At 40.3% G+C, this 21,846-nt stretch overlaps 2 protein-coding genes across 3 annotated transcripts in view; one reads left to right on the forward strand and one right to left on the reverse strand.

Annotated features, from left to right (window-relative positions):
• On the forward strand, positions 1–10,020 carry vdac3 (voltage-dependent anion channel 3). Of its 2 annotated transcripts, XM_085475946.1 has the most exons (10): positions 1–84; positions 3,447–3,562; positions 4,848–4,919; positions 5,160–5,209; positions 6,169–6,321; positions 6,861–6,913; positions 6,995–7,222; positions 7,314–7,464; positions 8,895–8,952; positions 9,066–10,020. In XM_085475946.1, exons 2-10 carry the CDS (start codon positions 3,451–3,453, stop codon positions 9,155–9,157), a joined length of 969 nt encoding a protein of 322 aa, XP_085332072.1. In that variant the 5' UTR covers positions 1–84; positions 3,447–3,450; the 3' UTR covers positions 9,158–10,020. The 2 variants fall into 2 exon arrangements, with proteins under 2 accessions (XP_085332072.1, XP_085332073.1); XM_085475947.1 differs by lacking the exon at positions 3,447–3,562 and having other exon boundaries at positions 4–84.
• A 776-nt stretch (positions 10,021–10,796) lies between these two features.
• The window catches only part of ikbkb (inhibitor of nuclear factor kappa B kinase subunit beta), a 39,015-nt gene continuing 27,965 nt past the window's right edge, over positions 10,797–21,846 (reverse strand). Inside the window, exons 6-22 of the mRNA XM_085475945.1 lie at positions 21,735–21,823; positions 20,281–20,370; positions 20,072–20,196; positions 19,343–19,450; positions 19,132–19,261; positions 18,716–18,910; positions 18,500–18,614; positions 18,231–18,354; positions 17,993–18,144; positions 16,478–16,539; positions 16,289–16,389; positions 16,135–16,184; positions 15,921–16,020; positions 14,557–14,704; positions 12,426–12,514; positions 12,036–12,129; positions 10,797–11,926 (exon numbers count right to left, since the gene is read on the reverse strand). Of these exons, the coding sequence (XP_085332071.1) occupies positions 11,867–11,926; positions 12,036–12,129; positions 12,426–12,514; positions 14,557–14,704; positions 15,921–16,020; positions 16,135–16,184; positions 16,289–16,389; positions 16,478–16,539; positions 17,993–18,144; positions 18,231–18,354; positions 18,500–18,614; positions 18,716–18,910; positions 19,132–19,261; positions 19,343–19,450; positions 20,072–20,196; positions 20,281–20,370; positions 21,735–21,823 (1,832 nt within the window). The 3' untranslated portion in view covers positions 10,797–11,866. The remainder of the gene's footprint in view (positions 11,927–12,035; positions 12,130–12,425; positions 12,515–14,556; positions 14,705–15,920; positions 16,021–16,134; positions 16,185–16,288; positions 16,390–16,477; positions 16,540–17,992; positions 18,145–18,230; positions 18,355–18,499; positions 18,615–18,715; positions 18,911–19,131; positions 19,262–19,342; positions 19,451–20,071; positions 20,197–20,280; positions 20,371–21,734; positions 21,824–21,846) is intronic.

Genomic DNA, 21,846 nt, shown 5'->3' on the forward strand with positions numbered 1-21,846 from the left:
GTTCTCTCTGCTTTTTTCTTCACTGTGCTCCGCTGCAGTGAGCAGTCCTTTGAAACTCTGCAACACTCCGCTACAAAACTAAAGGTAAGCTAAGCAAGATTCTTTTGCAAGTCCCTTATTATATTTTATTTTTAAGGTACTGTTTTGCGATTTTTTTCCTGCATTGGTAGTTGTTGTCAACAACCGCTTGATTTTTAGTGAGATATGAGTCACACATGGGTAGGAGTAGCCACCGCAGACGGCTATGCCAAGGTTTTAATGCCAGTTCGGGCCTGTGTGTTCCCATAGTTAGCCAAAATTAACTATCATAAAACATCCTCGAAAAACTGAAGTTTAGCCCTCTTCCCAAAACTTACCACGAGTGTTGACGGCATGCAGCGAAAACAACAAAACAAATTTTTATGAGCGATAATAAGTGCGATTTATTGCACTGTTGTGCTGCAACATTTGAAATACACAACTTAAAGTAGAGATTGTGCTTTTTAAAAAAACAAAAAAAAGGAGATGTATATGAAAGGGTGGACGCATCTGGCCATGAGCATGTTCGCTAAGGACCGGGGGACGGGAGACCATAAATCTATTTTAAACGTCTTATCTGTGTGTTTGTTGAGAAACACAAAAGAACATTAACAACTAGCACCGCTATCTTTTGTCATTGATTGTAACTTGTTGTTCAGACTTTCCTTCCTGTTCAATTATAGAATCTTATCCTTGCCAATGGCCTAGAGAGACACAGTTTTATTAGGTTATTTGGATAAAGCAATCAGTGAAAGTGCTATCAGCCGATATTTTGATAATCATTGCTGTTCATTGTTATTGGCATCGGTGTGTGTTATGTAGAAATAAAAAGCATAACTGGGTTAATTTAGAAATGGTGTCCTCACATGGTGTGTTTAGCAGAGTAGTTCAGAAAACGTGGTTCACACCTATCTCAGCACTTTCTGCAGCACATGTAGCAGGAGCTGGTGCAAAGTCTAGTGATGTATTTAACTTAAGTTGTTAACTAGATAGTGAAAAGCACTGCTGGAAACTATAAAGATGGCCTTTAAATACCTTATTGTGTCACTGTAAAAAGGTTTATTAAGGCCCTATTGGATGATGCAAGCATTGTATAAACTAAGGCTACTTATAAACACATGCTTACACACAGCAGAAGTCTTTTTGTTGTCACTGTACACATTAAAACACCCATTAAAAGTGACTCTAATGCAGGACAGAGCTGCATATTTCACTTTACGTTTAAGCTATAACTTCACTGCACTTCACCTTATCTCTCACAAACATTCCCTACATTATGGTACACACACACACACACACTCTTGGTTTGGTTATCTGTACGCTATGCTAGAGTTGTGCAACTGCCTAATTGCATATTTGACACCCTTTTATGGCTTGTTATTGGATGCGAATGTCAGAATTATTCTTTTCATTTAATCCTGCAGACGATGCCAGTTCAACTTGAGGGGTTAAACATATGTAATATATAGAAGTTGCTCTTCTCCACAGTTAATCTGGACTCAGATTAGATATTTAGATGTTTTTATATTTCAGTGTATTTAAGAGAAGAAACAATACTCAAATTAGTCAGCTGTGCAACATCGGGGCGACTGTGGTTTAGGTCGTTGGGAGGTTCATCTTGTAACCGGAAGGTTACCGATTCGATCCCATGCTCTGTCAGTCTTGGTCGTTGTGTCCTTGACCAAGACACTTCATCTACCGCCTACTGGTGATGACCAGAGGGGCCGATGGCTCGATATGGCAGCCTCGCTTCTGTCAGTCTGTCCCAAGTCAGCTGTGGCTACAACTGTAGCTTGCCTCCACCAGTGTGTCAATGTGAGAGTGACTGAATAGTGCAATTGTAAAGTGCTTTGAGGGTCTCGAAAAGTGCTATATAAATGCAATCTATTATTATTATTATTATTATTATTATTATTATTAATATAATAAACATTGGGAATTTGTGCTGCTCGCAAATTGAGCAGTATGTACTAAAAGCATGTTGCGTTGGACAGTTCTATGGATTTTTAAGTCATTTAACATTTTGTTTGTGTTCAAATACGTCCATGTCATTTATGTGGGGTCATCTTGACCTTTGCGCTTACTCCAGTCTATCACCTGGCTACAGCTTGCATATAATTACGTATGCGCATTGTAAGTAATACGATGAGTGGCAGGTGTTTGTGCATAAACACACTGTGCTGGTACTTAAAAAAAAAATAGGGATCTTAATAGGCTGAACCTGGAGGAGGACACATGTTAAAAGCCAAGTCACATGTAATTCAGTGTCATGTTCACATGGGCTAAATTTAGAGCTGCGACTTGGTGAGGAAACTAAGTGGGGGGTGGGGGGGGTGAGGGGATAGAGAGTGGAGAAGGATTGTCTGTCGGGTGGAATGACAAAGACAGATTGGGAATTGCATGTAGTTGCTGAGTGTCTGGGAAATGAATATTGAGACCACAGGTGATGGATTTGTATTATGTGAAAATGATGACAATCTTAAGATAACGCAAGCTAGGGCTGCACGATTAATCGCTAGAAAATCGCGATCTCGATTCATACTTATGTGCGATCTCATTTCCAAATGACAACGATTTTTAAAAAAAAAAAAGAAAAAAAAAAGATGACGACGATTGTACTGCATTTTGATCCGGGACGTAATCTGCATGAAATCAAGCGCTCACTCTTCCTGCTCAACAAATGACAAGGGTGGAGCCTTATACCACGTGATACAGAAGCTATGCCGTGTGATGCTAAAATTAGCAGGGAAAAAACAACGGAGAGCAAAGTGACAGGAGAAAATCCGTCCCGGACACAATGAAAATATTAGAAAGCTAGAGGAGAATGAGTGAATATTGAACATTCATTTGTCACATAACACCAAAAAAAAAGACTTTTCCTATTGGATTTATCACAAAGTTGGCCATATCAGCCTAAAAGAAAAGTTGGTGCCTACTGCATTTGCTATTCCCCCCGGACTCTGTTAAGTTGCTTTGCATTATTCACACTTTCTTCAACTGGGCTTTGGTGCACACATTGAGTTCATCTGTTTAAGCATCTTTTCCCCATTTGGATTTGGAGAGGGGTTATTGTAAATATAAATCTCTGTAGGTGATGCGCCAGACTTTAAGGAACCTGGCATTAAAGTGCATATTTATCAATGTGATTTACTTTCATGATTTGTTCTGTTTTTCTGTACTTTTGTGTGCGGGATGGAGGAAAAAGTATTTCAAAAGGTCTTTTCACGTCTACACACAGGCCAGGTTTGCATGCAGTGCACAGAGTGCTCTGGTTTACATAAGTTAGGTATGGCTACAGTAGCTGTAACATGTTGTGAACCACTTTCAAACAAGAGTTTGTATTGTGTGATGATGCTGTTAATTAAAGTGGCGAAGGACTTCTTGCCAAAAGTTTCCCATTGTCCCTGCTTTTACTTCTCCCTCTGAAGAGTCATGGCACAGAATGTTGGGATTGTACTGCAGCAGGACATGCCAGGAAAAGGCAAACATGCAGAAAACAAAGACCACTGTGTGACGTGTCAGAGCCACGCACCAAAGGGACATGGTGAGTGGTGTTGGGGGTTACATGTAAAAACACAGATGGATTATCATCAGGGTCCCTGGATTGCATGTTGGTTTCATTACAGGGAGAGAAGGGGTCTTTGTGTCTAAGCGGTTTTCATCTGCTTTCAGTTATCTTTTTTTTTTTCTTTTTTTTCCCCCCAAGTGACCGTATTTGATCTGTCTGCAGTGGCTCAGTCATGCACGTGTTAGCTGCATTTCCCATCTTCTGTAGAAGAGACCAGTTAGGTGAGGGGTGCAGGAGCCACAAAAAGGTGTGCTGGTAGTAAAATATTAAACACTTATTAAACACTTATAGGATATAAGTCAATGCCAAGGCTGTCTTCTTCGCAGACACGTGCACACTGACCCAGGGGACACTGATGCCTCTGAAACACTACACTACAGTGCAGTGCAGTGGTGTGCAGGAGTGGTAGTTGCTGACTAACCAAACCAGCCACTGCTTGTGCTGGCTCTGCTGCAGTGACCTGGCTGCAGTCTGCAAAAAAAATATGCTATGTTGATATTTGTTCCCAGTAATGATGCTATTTTTGTTCATTCTGCAACAGCTATTGCAAAAATAAGACTTGTATACTGTCCTCCTAAACTAGGGAAACAGTTTCATTGGTTTAACAACCTCTGCTGCTTGCTCATGTACTGCTGCTAGGCAATCAATAGGGTTTCTGTGGAAGATGGAGGGGGAGGAGAGGGGCTATAACCAGCACCCAGACAGCCCCCCTACTGGCTTGTATTGATGTGTAATGATTGTTGGTGAGTAGATGGTTGATCGAAAATGCTGTTGGCGGTGCTGTCAGCGTGTGTGTGGCCTCAGAAGTGCTATTTGCATTGCAAAGCACAGCTTCCAGTGCAGAGCTTTAAAATTCATTTTGTGTTAGCATCTTGATTTATTTTATTTTTAATTTTTTAAAGGGACACTCTGCTATTGTTTCTGTATCCATTTAATCTTTGTTGAAAAACTCCACAATATGTGCTTCAGTAACGATTGAAAGCTCATATTGTGCTATTCTACATGGCACAAATGTTTCAGAGGTTGAGATATGAAAGGCAAATGTGTGATCCAACAGATTTGTACTTTAACCCAAACTGGAAAGCTGGAAATGTGCATATTTAGTGCTCTGCTGGACAGACTCTTAAATCTTGCAATTTCACCAGTGTTGTAAAAGTGTATTTCTAAATTGCTGGAATATCTCTTTACATAAAAAGTGCACATGTGTGGGTGTATGTGTGTCACTGCTGTGATTAAACTATTGGTACATTTCTTTCCTCAGGCACAATGGCTGTCCCTCCTGCATACTCGGATCTGGGAAAATCTGCCAAAGACATCTTCAGTAAAGGCTTCGGTAAGTGAAGAAATCTACTTAACATGCATATGTAACTGCTGCTCTTCTGTTGCTATCATACTGAAGCTGTTTGGGCTCAAACTATGGTGCAGGACTGATTTTCAGAGAATGCTTTGTGTGCTCTGTGCTGCAGGTGTCTATTGTTCTTCTGGCCAGTGCAAAGAGATTATTTTTACTGCCCTTCCTTGTAATATATATGTATTTTTTTTTTTTTTAAATATCCTAATTTCTTTTCCACAGGCTATGGAATATTGAAGCTAGATGTTAAGACCAAGTCTCAAAGTGGAGTTGTAAGTATTACTGTTGTCACTGGATGCGTTTAAATTTAGTTTCAAACGTCTTTCTAAGCACTTAGATGTAGAGCAAAGGTCTGACTCACGGCTTTGGAGGTCTTCATGTCAGAGTGCCTGACGTGCCTCTACATACAGAGTCAGCAGAGAAACACTCTGTCAAATGAGTTTATTCCTTACTCTCTCCTCTGAAGCAGCATGTTCTGTCACGAAGGGAAAGAGTTTCACCAAAACGTGCCATGTATCTGTGTTGCCATAAACCGGTTACCATAGTAAAACCACAAATGAGCTCTTGCATAGTTTTCCAAATCTGATCCAGCTTTAAGCCTCACTCAAAAAGCACTGAAAAGACATCCACTTTTACTTTTTGTAGCTCTGGTTTTCATTTTCCCAGCAAGCAGTCAAACTGTCACATGTAGACTGTGGTTTTCCCTAACTTCCTCTGTTTTCTCTTTTCTCTGCTTCTTCTTTGGATGCTCCTGTCAGATGGTAAGAGTGGGAGAGTGAGTGTGTGTGCATATGTAATCATTAAACACAGGTGCACTGCAGGGTGCAAGAGTGATAGCAGTGTGTGTTTGTGTGCAGGCTTTCTGCCAACTATTTCTTTGCAGTAACGGCTCACCTAAGTGACAGCATTACCCCAACCGCAGCTGTAATAGCACTGATCGTTAAACACTCATGACCAGCCTCTCCCTCACAGTCCTCAGTTTACCTTCCCAGCTCACTTCTCCATCTTAAAGGTCTAGATTTTTATTTATTTATTTATTTGAATAACCAGTCATGCAACCCTGTGAGGGATTGTTTGGCAGAGGAAAAGCCAAAAACGTAATGCTTGTTATCCCTGTCTCCGTTTCCCCCCGGCCTCTAGTGTCTTTAGCTGTGCTCTGATGTCTCTTTCTACTTTCCCTTCCACCTCATCTTCCATCTTCCCCTCATTACTCGATCCGTCTCTCCTACAGGAGTTCACCACTTCTGGCTCCAACAACACAGATACAGGGAGGTCTGGAGGCCACCTGGAGACAAAGTACAAAATGAAAGATCTGGGGCTCACCTTCAACCAGAAGTGGAACACTGACAACATTCTTACAACAGAAATCACGTTGGAGGACCAGGTGAAGTCAAACAAACAGGAATTTTATTTATTGGGGGGGGCAAAATAGCATTGGTGTATCTACTAAAAACCTCAGATGTGTTTAAATCTCATTGACCTCTGCCTCAAGGTTAGAGGTCAGAGGTCATGTTTTCTGAAAATATTGTGAATGTGATATCTTAAGAACTAGGCAAATTTTGAAATTCATACCATAGGTGCATCTACTGGGAGGCTGAGCTGCCAGAATTATATTTTTATTTTTTAAGAAAAAATAATATTATTATTACTGATGGGTTGCTCCTCATGACAAGAAATTTGGATAGCAAGTGTGTGGCTCACGATTAAAGCTTTGTGTCTGTGATGATGATAATATTATAGACATCTGCTCTCATTGACATCAAAGAGTAGGAAAAAAAACATAGTTTTGAGTGTTTGGATGATGGTGATAAGTACCTACCTCTTTAAAACATATACGTATGACAGAAAATAAGGAAAGGTTTAATAATATGTGGTGGCTAATACTTCAGTACTTAATGTATTAAGTCTTCTGTCTGTCTGTAGCTGGCCAACGGCCTGAAGCTCGGTCTGGACACGTCATTTGTGCCGAACACTGGGTAAGAGTAACGCTCTGATGTTCTCAGGGTTTTTAATAAATGTTCTCAATAGGACATGTGTCTAATAATTACGATCTTTAGCAAGAAGAGTGCCAAACTGAAGACCAGCTACAAGCGGGACTTTGTGAATGTGGGCTGTGACCTGGACTTCGACATGGCCGGCCCCACTGTCCACACAGCGGCTGTGCTTGGCTTCGAGGGCTGGCTGGCTGGTTACCAGATGGCTTTCGACACTGCCAAATCTAAACTCGTCAAGAACAACTTTGCCCTTGGATACAAGACTGGTGACTTCCAACTTCATACCAGCGTGTGAGTCACTACAGCATAGCACAAAGTTTAGGGGTTTTGTTGTTTTTGTTTTTTCCCCTCAGTTCTTAAATTGTTTGGTGTTGTATTTCAGTAATGATGGCACGGAGTTCGGTGGCTCCATTTACCAAAAGGTGAACAGCAACCTGGAAACAGCAGTCAACCTAGCCTGGACAGCAGGCAGCAATAACACACGCTTTGGACTTGGAGCCAAATACCAGCTGGATAAGGATGCATCCCTCTCTGTGAGAACTGACAAAACATCCTGCACACGTCTAACATGCATAAATAAATGATACATTTTCACTGCTAGCTAATCACGCTATAACTTTTGTGGGACTCTGCTGGAGGTTTGAGTTAAATGTACAACTGTACTCAGAGGTGGCACAGTGCTGCAGTGGTTAGATCTGCATAACAAAAAGGTTGTGGGTTCAAATCTGCTGTCTAGCTTGGGAGGTTCTCTATTGAGATTCCCTGTTATTTATGTCTGTGCATGCGTTGTCTCTGGATATTCCAGCTTCCTTCGACAGTCCAAAGACATGCATGTTAGTTTAGTTGGTGTTGCTAAATTGGCTGAAGGTGTAAGTGGTTGTCTGTTTCTGCGTTGGCCCTGCAGACTGGTTGTACTCTGCCATGTGCTCAGTGACAGCTGTGATATGCTCCAGCAGCTAAGAAAATTTATGAATGCATGTGTTGCAGTATGCCCACTATGGTAGTTACTGTTTTGGCACAATAATATTGGGTAGTAAGCATATGAGGCTGAAAACGAAAGGTGACAGAGCTTTTGTAACGGTGGTGTCCAGACTCTGGAACTCTCTCCTTTGAGCTTGAGATCTGTGGACTTAGTGGTCTGAGAAGGTCTGAAGCTTTTTGTGATCCTTTTTTTTTTTTTTTTTTTAAATCTTGAAAGGTGCTATGCAAATAAAATTGTATTTATTATATAAGCATTGGGTGGACTGTGTAAATAATGAGTTAAGAAGCAAACTCAGTAAGCTGAGTTGAAATAAATGATATTTGACAATAAAATAAGGGATTTTTTAGGGAATAGGGATATGATTAAGCAAAATGTGAATGCTCTAAAGATACCTCCTGCTAGACTTCAGATATTTTGATAATCACAAAGACCACTGAACAGATTTTTATTAGCATGAATTAACTCATGGATTTACCTAAATGCATTTATTTATTTATTTACTGCATCCTTGCTTTTCTGTGAGCAAAGGGGTGCCGCTTAAAGTCTTCATCTGTTGGTTGATCACACCAGGCTCACAAAGGTTTATATTGTTGTTAATAAGTTACAATTAACAAAAAAAATTACGATCCATACTTATTTTTTACCAAAAAAGTTCAATGACAAAAAGGATAAACGTGTTTTAACCCGTCCCAGAATCATCAAGAGATTTATACAACTCTAAAATGCATGCTGGAGGAAGTCACTGGATACCATTCTTTTTATGAGCATCCATTCAATAGTTGTTCAAATATTTGAATGTGGAACCAGCTGCCTACTGAGTCATCCCTACAGCTGTGTGCTTCTCAAACATCATTATCTTACAGCCTGAGGCTGATTGATATTCATATTTATGATAAACTCCATATTATGTAACCTACTCCATATACTCTCCTAATGCAGTGTTTATGACTAACTCACCTGATGATCTGTTTCTCCTCACAGGCCAAGGTTAACAACGCCTGTCTCGTTGGAGTTGGATACACACAAACACTCAGGCCAGGTTAGCCGTTTGACTTTTTTAAAAAACAAAACAAAAAAAACATGTATTCTGTGATAACAGCCTAAAGAGCATCTGTATGGTTACATGATACAATGTGACGCTCTTTCCTGCAGGAGTGAAGCTCACCCTCTCTGCTCTGATCGACGGGAAGAACGTGAACGCCGGTGGACACAAAATCGGCCTCGGTTTCGAGCTGGAGGCGTAAGGATTGAACAGGACTGGCAAGAGGAGAGGAAAGCAAACAAAGGAGAAGACTACACCACTATGGCCCCACTCAGCAACGCATCAACAAATCTTCCCTCTGAGACACACACACACTTTGGCCTTAACCCTGAAACTCCAAACAGCCTCTAAGACCTCTAGTACTGTAATTCTAAAGCAAGGATTTCACAGTGTTATTGACATGACCCACACATCAGTTTTTAGCATATATTACCAGAGTACTGCATACAGTCTCGCAGCCAGTTTATTCAAATACCCCATTCTCTAAATACTGTGCTACTTCTCGGCTGCTTTGGCCAGACAAAGTGCACTTTTAATAGCATGTCTGAAGCACCCTGTCATTCTGTGTTATTCAGGCAGGTTTTGTTCAGATACTCTAGGATTTAGACATCAGTGAGATTGTTAGAGGGTGCTTGTTTTGGTATATTGTAGTTTTGTTGCACGCTTTAAATGCTAAGGTTTTTTTTTATTTTATTTTTTTTATTTATTTTTTTATTTTAGACTTTTCATTGTCATATTTACAACTGATGCAATAGAGGCTAGAGAGAAATAAGCAGGGAAAAAACGGGTCATGTGTCTGAGTGGATTGCTTTTGTTTCCACCTAAATAAAACAGTTAAACACTGTGAGCCCTTGGTTACCTAAAAGTTTTGTTTTCAGGTTTTGTTTGGTCAAAAAATTAGGATCTCTATATGACCTCTTTGTTTAGTCATGTTTTATGTCCTGTAACTGTTAAACCTTGAGCACTACATTTCACTTTACCTGTGCTGTGCTTTGTATAGGAAGTTAGCCATCAGTTAGGACCTCAAACTGGCTTTATTGAATGAAATAAAGACTTTAAAACAGATTTGTAGTGGGTTTTGGCTTGGTTTCTTGTTTTGTTTTTTTTGTGTTGTGTTTTTTTTTTTTTTCTTTTTTTTCCCCCCCACCCTACTGATGTTAGTCATGTGAAAAATTGTTTTCACAGTACTCTGCAGCCCTGTATCCTCTGCTCTTGGTGGCACATAAGTTTGCAAAGTGACTTCAGAACAGACCACAAGACTCCTAGAACAATATCCTTTGGACCAGTAAGACCAAAGTGGAGATGTTTGCCCACAACACTACATTTGGGGAAAACGAAACGCAACATATCAACACAAACGCCTCATAACTGTCGAGCACAGCAGTTGGAGGGTGATGAATTGAGCTTGAGGTGCAGCCACAGGATCTGGGAACCTTGCAGTCAAGTTGAATAAACCTGTGTCTAACAAAGTATTCTAGAGTCACACGTGAGAACCTCTGAGAGCCAAAGCTTGAAAAGAGTCAAAGTAGAGATCTATGCACAGAGAGCTGTGCAAAAACAAATGTTTTGCAAACCTCAGTTCCTCAAGAATGTGAGTGAGACAATTGTATAGAAAAAGATTACTAAAGGAAGTAAGATGGAATACCTGCATTACTAGGTTACAAATTATTGCTGCTAAAAGTTCTACAGCCTAATGAATCATGGGATGGCAGAGTACTTACAAGCACTAATTCTGTATATTATTTTTCTTAATCGCAATAAAACAGTCAAGGCCATCAGCGTCCTCGTGTCCAAACAAATTATTTGGAAATGAAGCAAAGAAAACACCAGGTCACATTAAACCTGCTTACCAGAGTCAAGATTTAATTTTGTTTGACATTTTTACAATCTTAACAGCATAAAGTCTGTACACAAAATAATTCCGAGATACTTGATAATAAGCATCACCTTGTGTGATCTTTACAGTATTACCTCTAATTGTTGGGCTTAAGATGAAAACGAGAAGAAAAATGTGGAAACAATTGCGATGAGGCCAAAACACCAGACCAGAGTAATATGTTAGTTTTGTGGTAATTCACAGTTTTGATAAATTCACACATTTAACTTCTTTTTCATTGTTTCAAGGTAATGATTAAAAAAATGTATAAAATATTGCCATACCCAGCATGTCAAAACAATTCAACAGTATAAACAAAACACTTGCAGTTATTCGTGGCATACTGGACTGTGCTGCATTTGATACATGTTCCTCTTATTGAAGATATTCCTCATTTCCCCATGCATTCATAAGTGGGTTTAAAAACACATTCATACAGTTACTGAGCAAACGGTTAAAACAGACCTCTTTTCAATTCTAAATCACACCCTTAAACCAAATAAAACCTGCAATAAAAAGTAGTGTTCCAGATATGAACACGCAGCTCAAGGCACACATTTGTTAAGAATAACATCTGTGGTTTCCAAAGACCAACAATCACGATGAAACAAAATTAGTTCTTAAACTAAGAAAGAGATCGTCTTACAAATCCAGCAAAAGATTATTTACAATAATCATGCTGTATGCAGATATTGGGTCAGAACTGTGCAAGGTGCTTCATAAACCATAAGCCTATAGGAATGTACAAATATGTAATATGAGATTAAGATTTTAATCTTTACTGGAATTACAGCCAGAATGTTCTGTTTAAGATGAAAGATGACACTCCAATTAATCTCTCTGACATTAATCCTGAACATAGATTTAATTATTCTTTTTCACAAAGCCAATAAGGTGTTAGCGATCTCACTGATTTTTTTTTTAAACTGCTACACGTTCACTTCAGACTGTCGTCATACATCCCACGTGTAATTTGACAGCCCATCCACACAGAGGCAGCAGAGTACTACATATCTGCAAAGATGGAAACTCAGTTTATGAGAGGTCACTGGAGAAATCCTGGCCTCCACGCAGCCACGTCCACTCCCTCAGCATCTAGGACAAAAACAAAAGGCAATTGTTTTAGTTAAACAATAAAAAAATTTAAAAAAAAATAATAATCACAAAACACTTCCATGCAGCTGCTATGCATCTGTTTGCACACCTCCATACTGCTCTCAGATTCCTGGATGGTGTCGTGCAGCAAACTCTGAAGGCGGCTCTCAAATGTCCTGCTCTCCTCCACAAGAGACTCATCACTGCAAACACACCCAAAGTTATTCATGCATTCCTCTGACGACTTTGTTAGGATTCCTGTTATGTGTCTGTGCTATCTGAGATGTTCTGAAAAGTTGTCTTTAAACAAAATCCCACAATATATAATTAGTTTAAAATTCTTTTGGTTAGTCATCATGTATAGGCATGTAAAAATAAACGTAAGCCTACACCACCTCAACAATATTACAATCATTAATTTTAGGGTCTGAATGGACGCCTACCCTCACATCCCAGTACTCACGTGTGTGTGTGAGTGAGAGAGAGAGAGTGCACTCACAGTTGTTGTAAGCTGTGTCTGGGAGTGAGTACTGACGACGGGGTACGTAATCCATCAGGACTCCCACTCACTGGACTGCGAACTTTACTCTATGTAAGACAAGATGATGGACTTTAGTCAATATTAGCTGATAAAGTAAATGTAACACTCTTGATAATCACAGTAGACAGAAATTACACATATACTACTGGCTACAACTGTAAGCAAATTGTATTTTGTGTGCTTACTTTGTTAAGTACAACTATTCAACTGACGTTAACATAAATAAGTCGCAGCCAATCACACGGCAGCAACTCATTGCATTTAGGCTTGTGTAAGACAACCTACTGAAGTTTAAACTGAGCATCAGAATGAATAAGAACGGTGATTTAAGGAACTTTGAACGTGTCAGGCTTGCTGGTGCTGTTGGTGGGGTAACGGTGTTGGGATATTATCTTGGCACAGCATCAGCAGAGCATTGTTTAAATGCCACAGTCTACCTGAGTATGTTGTTTCAGACAGGATAATGCATCATATCACAAAGCTCAAATCATTTCAAATTTATTTACTGAACATAATAAAATCTCAGAATTCCAGATTCACATCACGGATCATGAGGAGCTGACAAATCTGCATCAACTCTGTGTGTGACGCTTTCATGTCAACATGGACCAAAATCTCCAGTGTTTCTCAAAATGTAATTCTAAATCAGCTTTAGCAAAGTGCACCTAATGAAGCGGCTGGTGAGTGTATATGAGTCTATATGTATGTGAGTGTACTGAGTCCCCTACTGTACACTCTGTACACACATGACTGTGTTAGTTCCCACCCAGACAACACAGTCATCAAGTTTGCAGATGATACCACCGTGGTGGGGCTCATCTCAGGGGGAGATGAGACTGCGTACAGAGCTGAAGTTCAGAGGCTGTCAGATTGGTGTGTAGACAACAACCTGGACCTCAATACCACCAAGACAAAAGAACTGGTAGTTGACTTCAGAAGGAGGAAGTCCGAGCTGCAGCCTGTCAGCATCAACGGGGAGTGCGTGGAAAGGGTCTCCAGTTTCAAGTTTCTGGGTGTGCACATAGACACAGACCTCCAATGGAGCTCTATCACCTCTGCGGTCTTAAAGAAGGCCCAACAGCGTCTCCACTTTCTGAGAATCCTCAGAAAAATGGACCTGAAGAAGGAGCTGCTGACCGTCTTCTACCGCTGCTCCATTGAAAGTGTGCTGACATATTGCATCGGTGTGTGGTTCTCCAGCTGCACCACAGCACACAGAAAGGCACTCCAGAGAAGAAGAAGAAGAAGAAAGTGTGTACATTATTGTACTTTATTGAGCCCCGTGGGGAAATTGCTCTCTGCATTTAACCCATTCACTCAGTGAAGCAGTGGGCAGCCATTGGGCGCCCGGGGAGCAGTGTGTAGGGACGGTACCTTGCTCAGGGGTACCTCAGGGTAGCTGTTAAGGGGAATCGAACCCCCGACCTTCCGATCATGGGGCAACCACTCTACCTACTGAGCTATCCCTGCCCTCAGAGGGTCATCAATATGGCCCAAAAAATCATTGGACATCCTCTTCCTCCCTGAAGGACCTGTACAGCACTCGCTGTCTCAAGAGGGCACGCAGCATCCTACGGGACTGCACACACCCAGGACACCGGGTGTTTAAGCTCCTGCCGTCTGGCAGGAGGTTCAGGCTGCTGAGGTCCCGAACAAATAGACTCAAGGACAGCTTTTACAACAGGGCAATAGCCCTGATCAATGCAAATAGCTCACCTGACTGGCTGCCTCCCTGGACTTTTTTAGGGGGGAGGTAACAATGTTTAAAACAATAACAATAATAATATTTATATTTATAACAAGGTGCAATAATAATTATTTTGCAATAATAACAGTGTGCAATACACATACACTTATTCTTCTTTTTTATACTAAGTTAATATACTGTGTTGTGTTGTTTGTTGCGTTGTGATGTGTCATATCGTGTCGTGTTGTGTTATATGTAGTGCCGACGTAGGACAGTTTTCCAATTTCATTGTACTACTGTACTATGTATGACTGTGCAATGACAATAAAGAGTTATCTTATCTTATCTTATGATCAGAATTGGAAGTGTCTTTGTGTTTGTGAACAGGTCATTTTTGCTCACACAGGCGACTTTGAGCAGGTTCCACAGCTCCCTCTGTCGTCTCTCCTGCAGACTCATCAGCACTTGTTCGCTTTCTGCCATTTTCTGGACCACGCCCTCCACCTTTGGCAGTAACTCCATCACACGCTGGCGGCACAGTGCAGTCTTACTGCATAACACATAAAAACAGAATTTGAAGGTGAAGCACCCGTGTAGCTAACGTGCTGACACATATAACTGGAACATAGAGCATGCATGAAAATGACGAATATGTAGTGTATTTGTCTTTTTGCTTGATTAATACCCCAAATATTTATGTGTATCAGCTGTTCAGCACAGTAGGTGTCACTGCTGAGCTCCTGTTGATTCTTTAATTACGCGAGAGTTTGTATTCAAATTAAACTGAGAAGCTGCCACGCTTGGCACACATCCCCATTTATGTGCACAAGCAAAACAGCTTGAGTGTAATCAGTTTTTCCTCACATGAAACAGCTATTCTTCTGATTGGTTTATAAAAAGGTTTAAGGTTTGAAACCAGTTTTCATAAACTGTAAATTTTGATCACTTTGACATCATTTTTTCTCATTGAGCTGAGTTTGTGGAACATTTTTATTCTGCTAGAATTCTGGTCGTAGTGTTGGGCTTCATGGAAACATAGTGACTGCCATAGCACCAGAAGGCTTCACAGTACTGATTCATCATTAAACATTATTTCATCTGTACTTTTGCATGGGTCCAGTTTGACAGCCACCAATGGTTGGGATTATGCAAAGTAATGCAGAATATTTTTGGAAAAAATAGGAGTGGGAGATTGGTGCTTTGGCTGGAGTGATGTGGACACTGTATTGGTACGTCGTGGTGAAGTAAGAGCTAAGCGTGAAAGCAAAGCCTTTTCGATTTTCTGGTCAATCTACATCCCTACCCTCACCTAGGGTTGTCAGCTCGAGGTAACCGAAAGAACCAGATTGCGGATACAAGGGGCGGAAATGAGCTTTCTCTGAAGAGTGCCTGGCCTCTCCCTTAGGGATAGGGTGACGAGTTCGGCCATCTGGAAGGGGCTCAGACTAGAACCACCACTCCTCCACATCAGAAGGAGCCAGTTGTGGTGTTTCGGGCATCCGACAAGGATGCCTCCTTGGTGAGGTGTTCTGGGCATGTCCCACGAGGAGGGGAACCAAACACACAGCACCCTGGAGAGATTATATTGCTCAGCTGGCTTGGGAATGCCTTTGTGTTTTCCCAGCCTGATGATGAGTATCCTTGAAAACTGATACCAACTTTGCTCTTCAACACCAAATAATGGATCTTGAGTTTAACAGCAAAAGTTTCCAAATGAAAGCTCACCAGTGCATATTGTTTAATGATTTAAAAATGTGTTTGACTACCTGAGGTGTGTGTAGAAATCTCTGAGCTTCTTCTCATAGAACTGCACAGCCTGAACCACTAGACGCACCACCTCCTGACTGTCTCCTGAACACCTCTGGTCTGTGGAAGGAAAAGGAAGAAAACTGAAACAATGTCAAAGGAGGTTTATTTTCACAAGGAGATGCTGTGACCGCTGTTAAATAAAAAGTGAACTGAAGCATGAATAGTCCAAACCTCTGGGCTTCTCTCTGAGTTTTCGGAACAGCTCCATGGCTTTTCCTTCACTGAGGAACAAAGAGGGGAGGAGAGCAGGATACAAGATCACAGAGAAGTCACTTTTGTTATTTTTATGTATTTCTTTTTACAATAAAGCTTGGTTCAAACTTACAGTGTATCCAAGGCTTCTCCACTCCTCCATGGCTGCCGCTGCACATCCACTATGTCTGGCTGCAGCTGCATCATTTCCTCCTCCAACTCACTCACCTTAACCTAGAAACAGCCACACGTTTCAGTCTTATTGAAACACACATAAATACTCTTTATGCACACATGCACAGAGAGAAAAAGTCAAATCTACCTGACCACAGCTGACAGCAGTTTGCTCCATCTCTCTCCACACACCCAGCAGTTTGTCTGATGCTAAAAAATGTAAGAAGACATTAGTCATTAGTTAGTGGCAAACTGCATTGTTCTAGACAGACAAGTTTGGATAAATGTTTCCCCCTGAGGTAAAAGCCACAGACAACCAAATTAAGCCATAAATAACTGCAGACTATCTCACACCCGCTGTGACGCCAGAATACTGACATTCCCAGCCCTGAATACTCTGTACTACATTATTGCATGATTACTTAAGCATAGAGTACTCATGGGTCGGAGTATACCGATCCTTAAACTCAGCTTTCATTACAAGTGTAACGTGTCTGCATAATATCTCACTGATAATATCTCTTTGGAGACAGTGAGACATTTATAGACACCACCAAGCTCCAGGTTCAATACATGCAATGGATACGCACACTGAAGGGGACACATCCCCACAACATTCCAATATGATCATCGTGTTCCCAACAAAACCCTGAAATTACAAGTAAAAAAATTCTGCTGTGTTACAACAATTAACCACTGTTGTCCAAAATATTAATTTAATTCCTGTTAAAGTCAAATAACTGAAAACTAATGTTGGCCTTAACTGAAACTAAGAACTGTTTATGCTCTCATTAGTTGTTGACTGGTCAATTTTATCTTTCCATTCATTTTCTGCCGCTAAACCGGGTATCACTACCTGGGGACATTGAGTTGTTTCCAATCCAGCTGTGTCCCAGGACTTCTCCCAGACACGCCTGAAACACCTCACCCCCAACCGCCTTTCGATGTGGAGGAGTATTAGCTTTAATCTAAGCCCTTCTTGAATGACCGAGCTCCCTAAGGGCACGCCCTGTATGTATGAAGCTTATTTCCACTACCTGTATTCAACAGAAATTAACTGGATAACAAAACCTTTATGTGGATTGTAAAAACTTGTCACAAGTATAAGTGGACAATTTCGTGTTTTTGGAAAAAAAAACCTCCGAAGAGGTGCTAATCAGTCAAACAGCAGTAACGTCTAGTATCTTTAGCCTAACAGAGCATGGTGGTGCACCACCATGGTTGTTTCTATCAGTGCAATGGCACAGTCTGCAGGCCTGCAGAAGACTGGGTGTACTCTGCCTTTTGTCCCATGACAGCTGGGATATGCTTATCCTGAATAGCTTAAGTGAAAGAACATGTAAGGATGATATATCTGACAATGTATGAATCCACGGTCTATTCTTACTATAAATTCACATTATCAGATACTTATATTTATTAGCTGTCTGAAAGTATCAATTATAAATAATTGTAAATAAATAAAAATATAATGTCAATGTTCTATTGACCAATACCAGTTATAGCATTTCTGCTAGTAATTATAATACATTCCTTATCTTAAATCTGACTGTTCATAAAGAGAGTTAAAAAAGAAGGTGCATCTTTAAGGATAGATTAATGCAGTCCTGGTAGTGGCAGTGTAAAGTTGCTACTATCTACCAACATAATATTGTAACAGTACCGATCCCTGTGGCTGTCTGCTCCTGGTATTTATCCATGTCTATGTGAAGGCTGGTGGTAAAAAAATCCAGTTTGGCAATGAGTCTCTGGTACATGGACACCATCTCATTCTTCTGTTTGGACAGTGAAGAGTTGTGTCTCAGCAGGCTCATGCTGAAAGAAAAAGGATAAGATGTTTTTTTTTTAAATAAATAGAAGCATGTTTACGAGATTTGCATGTGCGCTGGTGTACATCTTACATGGCAGCTTTCTGCCCCTGCTGCAGTCTTTGCCAGTCTTCCTTGAGAGAGCGGATGGTGTGCCATGCTTGGCCACAAGTCCTCCTCAGAGGGCTGTAAGCCAGAACGTAGTTAGGGTCGGTTTCTAGGAAAAAAGAGAGGAAAAAAAGAGAGACAGAAGGATAGACTCACATATGAGTGGTTGTAAAATTGAAACAAAGTGAAAGCAACAGAAATGACACAATCACAATCATATCATAAGATAAAATAGGTTTTATCTTTGGACTTACGGACAAAGCGGATATTTTCAGGGAGAGTTCGGGGAGCAAACTGAGGTTCATAAACACAAGAGGAACGATCAAAGAGGAAAACCAGAGGAAAGTCTGTTCTTCTCCCATCTATCTCCTAAAGACAAACATTAACAAAAGCAACAAATCAATACATTTTCATAGTCACATGTAGAATATTCTGTGAAAGGAGTGTGTTTTTGTTTTGTTGGAAATTACTGCGTAATCTACGGCGCACTGTGTGGCCAACGCATGAGGCTCCAAGGCCAACCCCGCCTCGAGCAGCAGCTCCTGATTGGCTGCAGGGATGTTGCTGTCCTTTTCTATTCTTAGCTGCAGGTTGGCCACCGTCTCATCATCGGATACTGAATAAGTGAGAATCTTTGCAGACGACATGTTCAAGACATGAACCAGCTGAGGGAACAGAGGAGATCCAAAAGCATAAGACTAAACAAGTGAATGTTACATAAATTTATTATTAGTAGTATTATTTTTTTAAAGATTCACATCCTGTAAAATTTGAGCAGAAGTTTCCTTTAATTATAGCACTATTATGAGTCCCTGAGGTTATTTATGTAATGCAGGGACACTGTTGTATAAATCAGTCAAATAAATCAATTAATTTCTCTGTTAACCTTGATTTGCAATAAGAGCTCCAGCTGGGAGAAGCAGTCGCTGGGGGTAGCACTGGGGTCTTTGCCTCTCTCCTGAGGAGACCACTTTAACATCAGCTTCAGCCACCTCTCCATCTTCTCTAATAACAGACTGCCAAACAGTTATTGCATTAGACTGAGATACATGAGTTTAAATCCAGCACTTTCATGTGTCTGTCCTGTATGAACATACCTGTTGAGGTTGTTGGGCTGAGGGATGTGTTCGGAAAAGCGGACGTCCCCAGTGAGGTCCTCGTAGACAATAATAATATTGTCCAGCTTCTGCCTGAGTTTGTTGTGCCTAAAACATAAAAATCAATTGTATACAATTTAGTTTAATATTTTATTCTCTTAAAAGTGCAGTACTTTTTCTATTTTATCTTCACTTTGGTTGCAACTGGACACTAACACTTAGGTTTTCCAGCAATGGGAAGAGTATTTTTCCTCTCTATTTAGCAGACATCCCTAGAGTTTCATGTTATTCATTCATCGCAAGAGTGAGAAACAAGCCGCACTGGTATTGGCACAAGTGACATCCTGCAATTCTTGGACAACTGTTACTTATTTTTATATTCACTGTGTTAAAATCTTGTTACGGAAAAATAATATTTATCTGCAACAAAGCTTATCATTGCTTAACCCTAGATAACAACATTGTTTAAGTTATTAAGCTCGAGTATGGACCCAGACTGCCGAAATAAAGACTAAAAAGGAATGATAGGCTGGTTCTGCAGGTTTGTTGTTTTAAAATTTCCTTCCATTGTTTCCAAGTTCTTTTTCTTTTGATTTGAGATTAATTGGTCATATTATATATATTAAGCTGAAATAGTGAACATTTTCTGGACGCTTTCTTATTTTAACTGATGCAAATATAGAACAAATGACAACTTCAGATATAGGAGCATTTCAAATGTGGCAATACCAGGGAACAGGTTGCCACGTTGGCAGGAAAGGCCGAAATCCTGCGATACACTCAAACACCAAAGTCCCAAAGCTCCAGTAGTCCACAGTGACCGTGTACCTCTGCCTTTCTATGAGCTCTGGAGCCTGAAAGAAGTGAAAGAAAAAGCATTAAGGTTCAGCTAATGTGATGAGGAGGGTGCTGTAACAGTTTTAGCTGTTAGTACTTACTAAGTACTGCAGGGTTCCCACAAATGATGTGCAAAGACTGCTCTGGTCCAACTCTTTAGCATAGCCGAGATCTATAATCTTGTGGATCAACTGAGATTAGGAGTGAGGGGAAAGAAGAAAAGTGTTATTAGTTAGAATCATTTGTTCTTAAAATTACAGACAGACGGCTACATACGTTTTATTCTTGAACTCTTGTAGAGTTCCTTTGTATGATTCACAGTTCAAAATAACACTTCTTTATCGTAAACAGATCATCCACTGTTTGAAACATTTAAGGCAAACCTTTTGTTCATTCACTGCTTCCTTAAAAACAGAAGGTTTAAACAGGATGTAGGTGGGTGGGCCTGACATGGTCCATAATAAAAGGTATACCCTCTCTTTCTTGTATTACAGAGCAAAATGGAGTGTTCAGATCACAGAGATTACTTTTACAGACACTGACTTCATAATTTCATTTGCCCATGTTTAACACCAGCGTCCACCAATGTAACAGTACATGTATGCCAAACAAAAGGGAAAAGCATGATAGCTCCACTCAAGGTTTAATGAAAGTTATTAAGCTTTTTTTTTTGCATCATTAGCACATTCATATGCAGCTGTCTGATAAGTGCTCAAATCCGAGAAATAGTCATGCAACCTTCACAGAACTGCAAATTAATGTTGATACTGTATATCTTTTGGGATCAACAATGTATAACATGATCGTTAGTGGTGATTTTCTTAGTATCCAACAGAGCTAGGGTTCACGTTTCCCCTCATTTCTAGTATTATGAGCCAGCTGGCATCATATTTAATACAAAGATATGAGTGCAGCATTAAACTCCTCATCTAACTCTCTGACAGAAAGAATATAAATATATTTCCCAAAATGCTGAAATGTTCCTTTAAATGCTGAGTGACTACATGAGTGAGAAAAATCAACAACTTGTACCTTAATAACTTCCAAGCCATAAACCAAGCCTGTATTCCAATTTTACAGTTTCTCTACCATGCATGAGGAAAACAAGTGTTCATGCAAATCTATAAACTTAACAGAATCCGAGCCAACTTAAATTTGGCTTGGATTCTATAAACAATAGTCTTTGCATAAACATGCATCTATAACATCTTTAATATGTCTGCCCTCGGTTATATAACATTCTTGACTTTCCTGTACCCTTTTGCAGAGGCGGAGGAGGATAACAAGCAATGATTTATTACATAATGGACAAAATAAAAGAGAGGCCCGTAGAGGAAGCTAAGCAGTAGGGCGATCCCAAAGGTTCCTTGTAACTCCAAGTTCAAGTATAAAAATGGACTTTCCACATTAAATATTCAGTACAAGGATAAATGCACATAACAGAGGCAAGTGTTTTGTACTAATTCAATACAAACCACATAGAGGCAAAAAGCCTCTTTAATGTGGTTTGGGTGTATTTATCCCACCAAAGGGCTTCACTGGGTCTTTAACTCACTCTCTTCTCTCCCTGCTGCAGCACAATGTTTTCTGGTTTCAGATCCCTGTGAATGATCCTCTTCTTATGGAGGTAGGTTAAAGCTGAAGCTGTGGGACAAAAAGCAACAACA

The sequence above is a fragment of the Copadichromis virginalis genome, linkage group LG12, assembly GCF_057382275.1.
Source record: "Copadichromis virginalis isolate Kocher_CV1m ecotype Utaka linkage group LG12, C_Virginalis_male_GT1.1, whole genome shotgun sequence".
NCBI lineage: Eukaryota > Metazoa > Chordata > Actinopteri > Cichliformes > Cichlidae > Copadichromis > Copadichromis virginalis.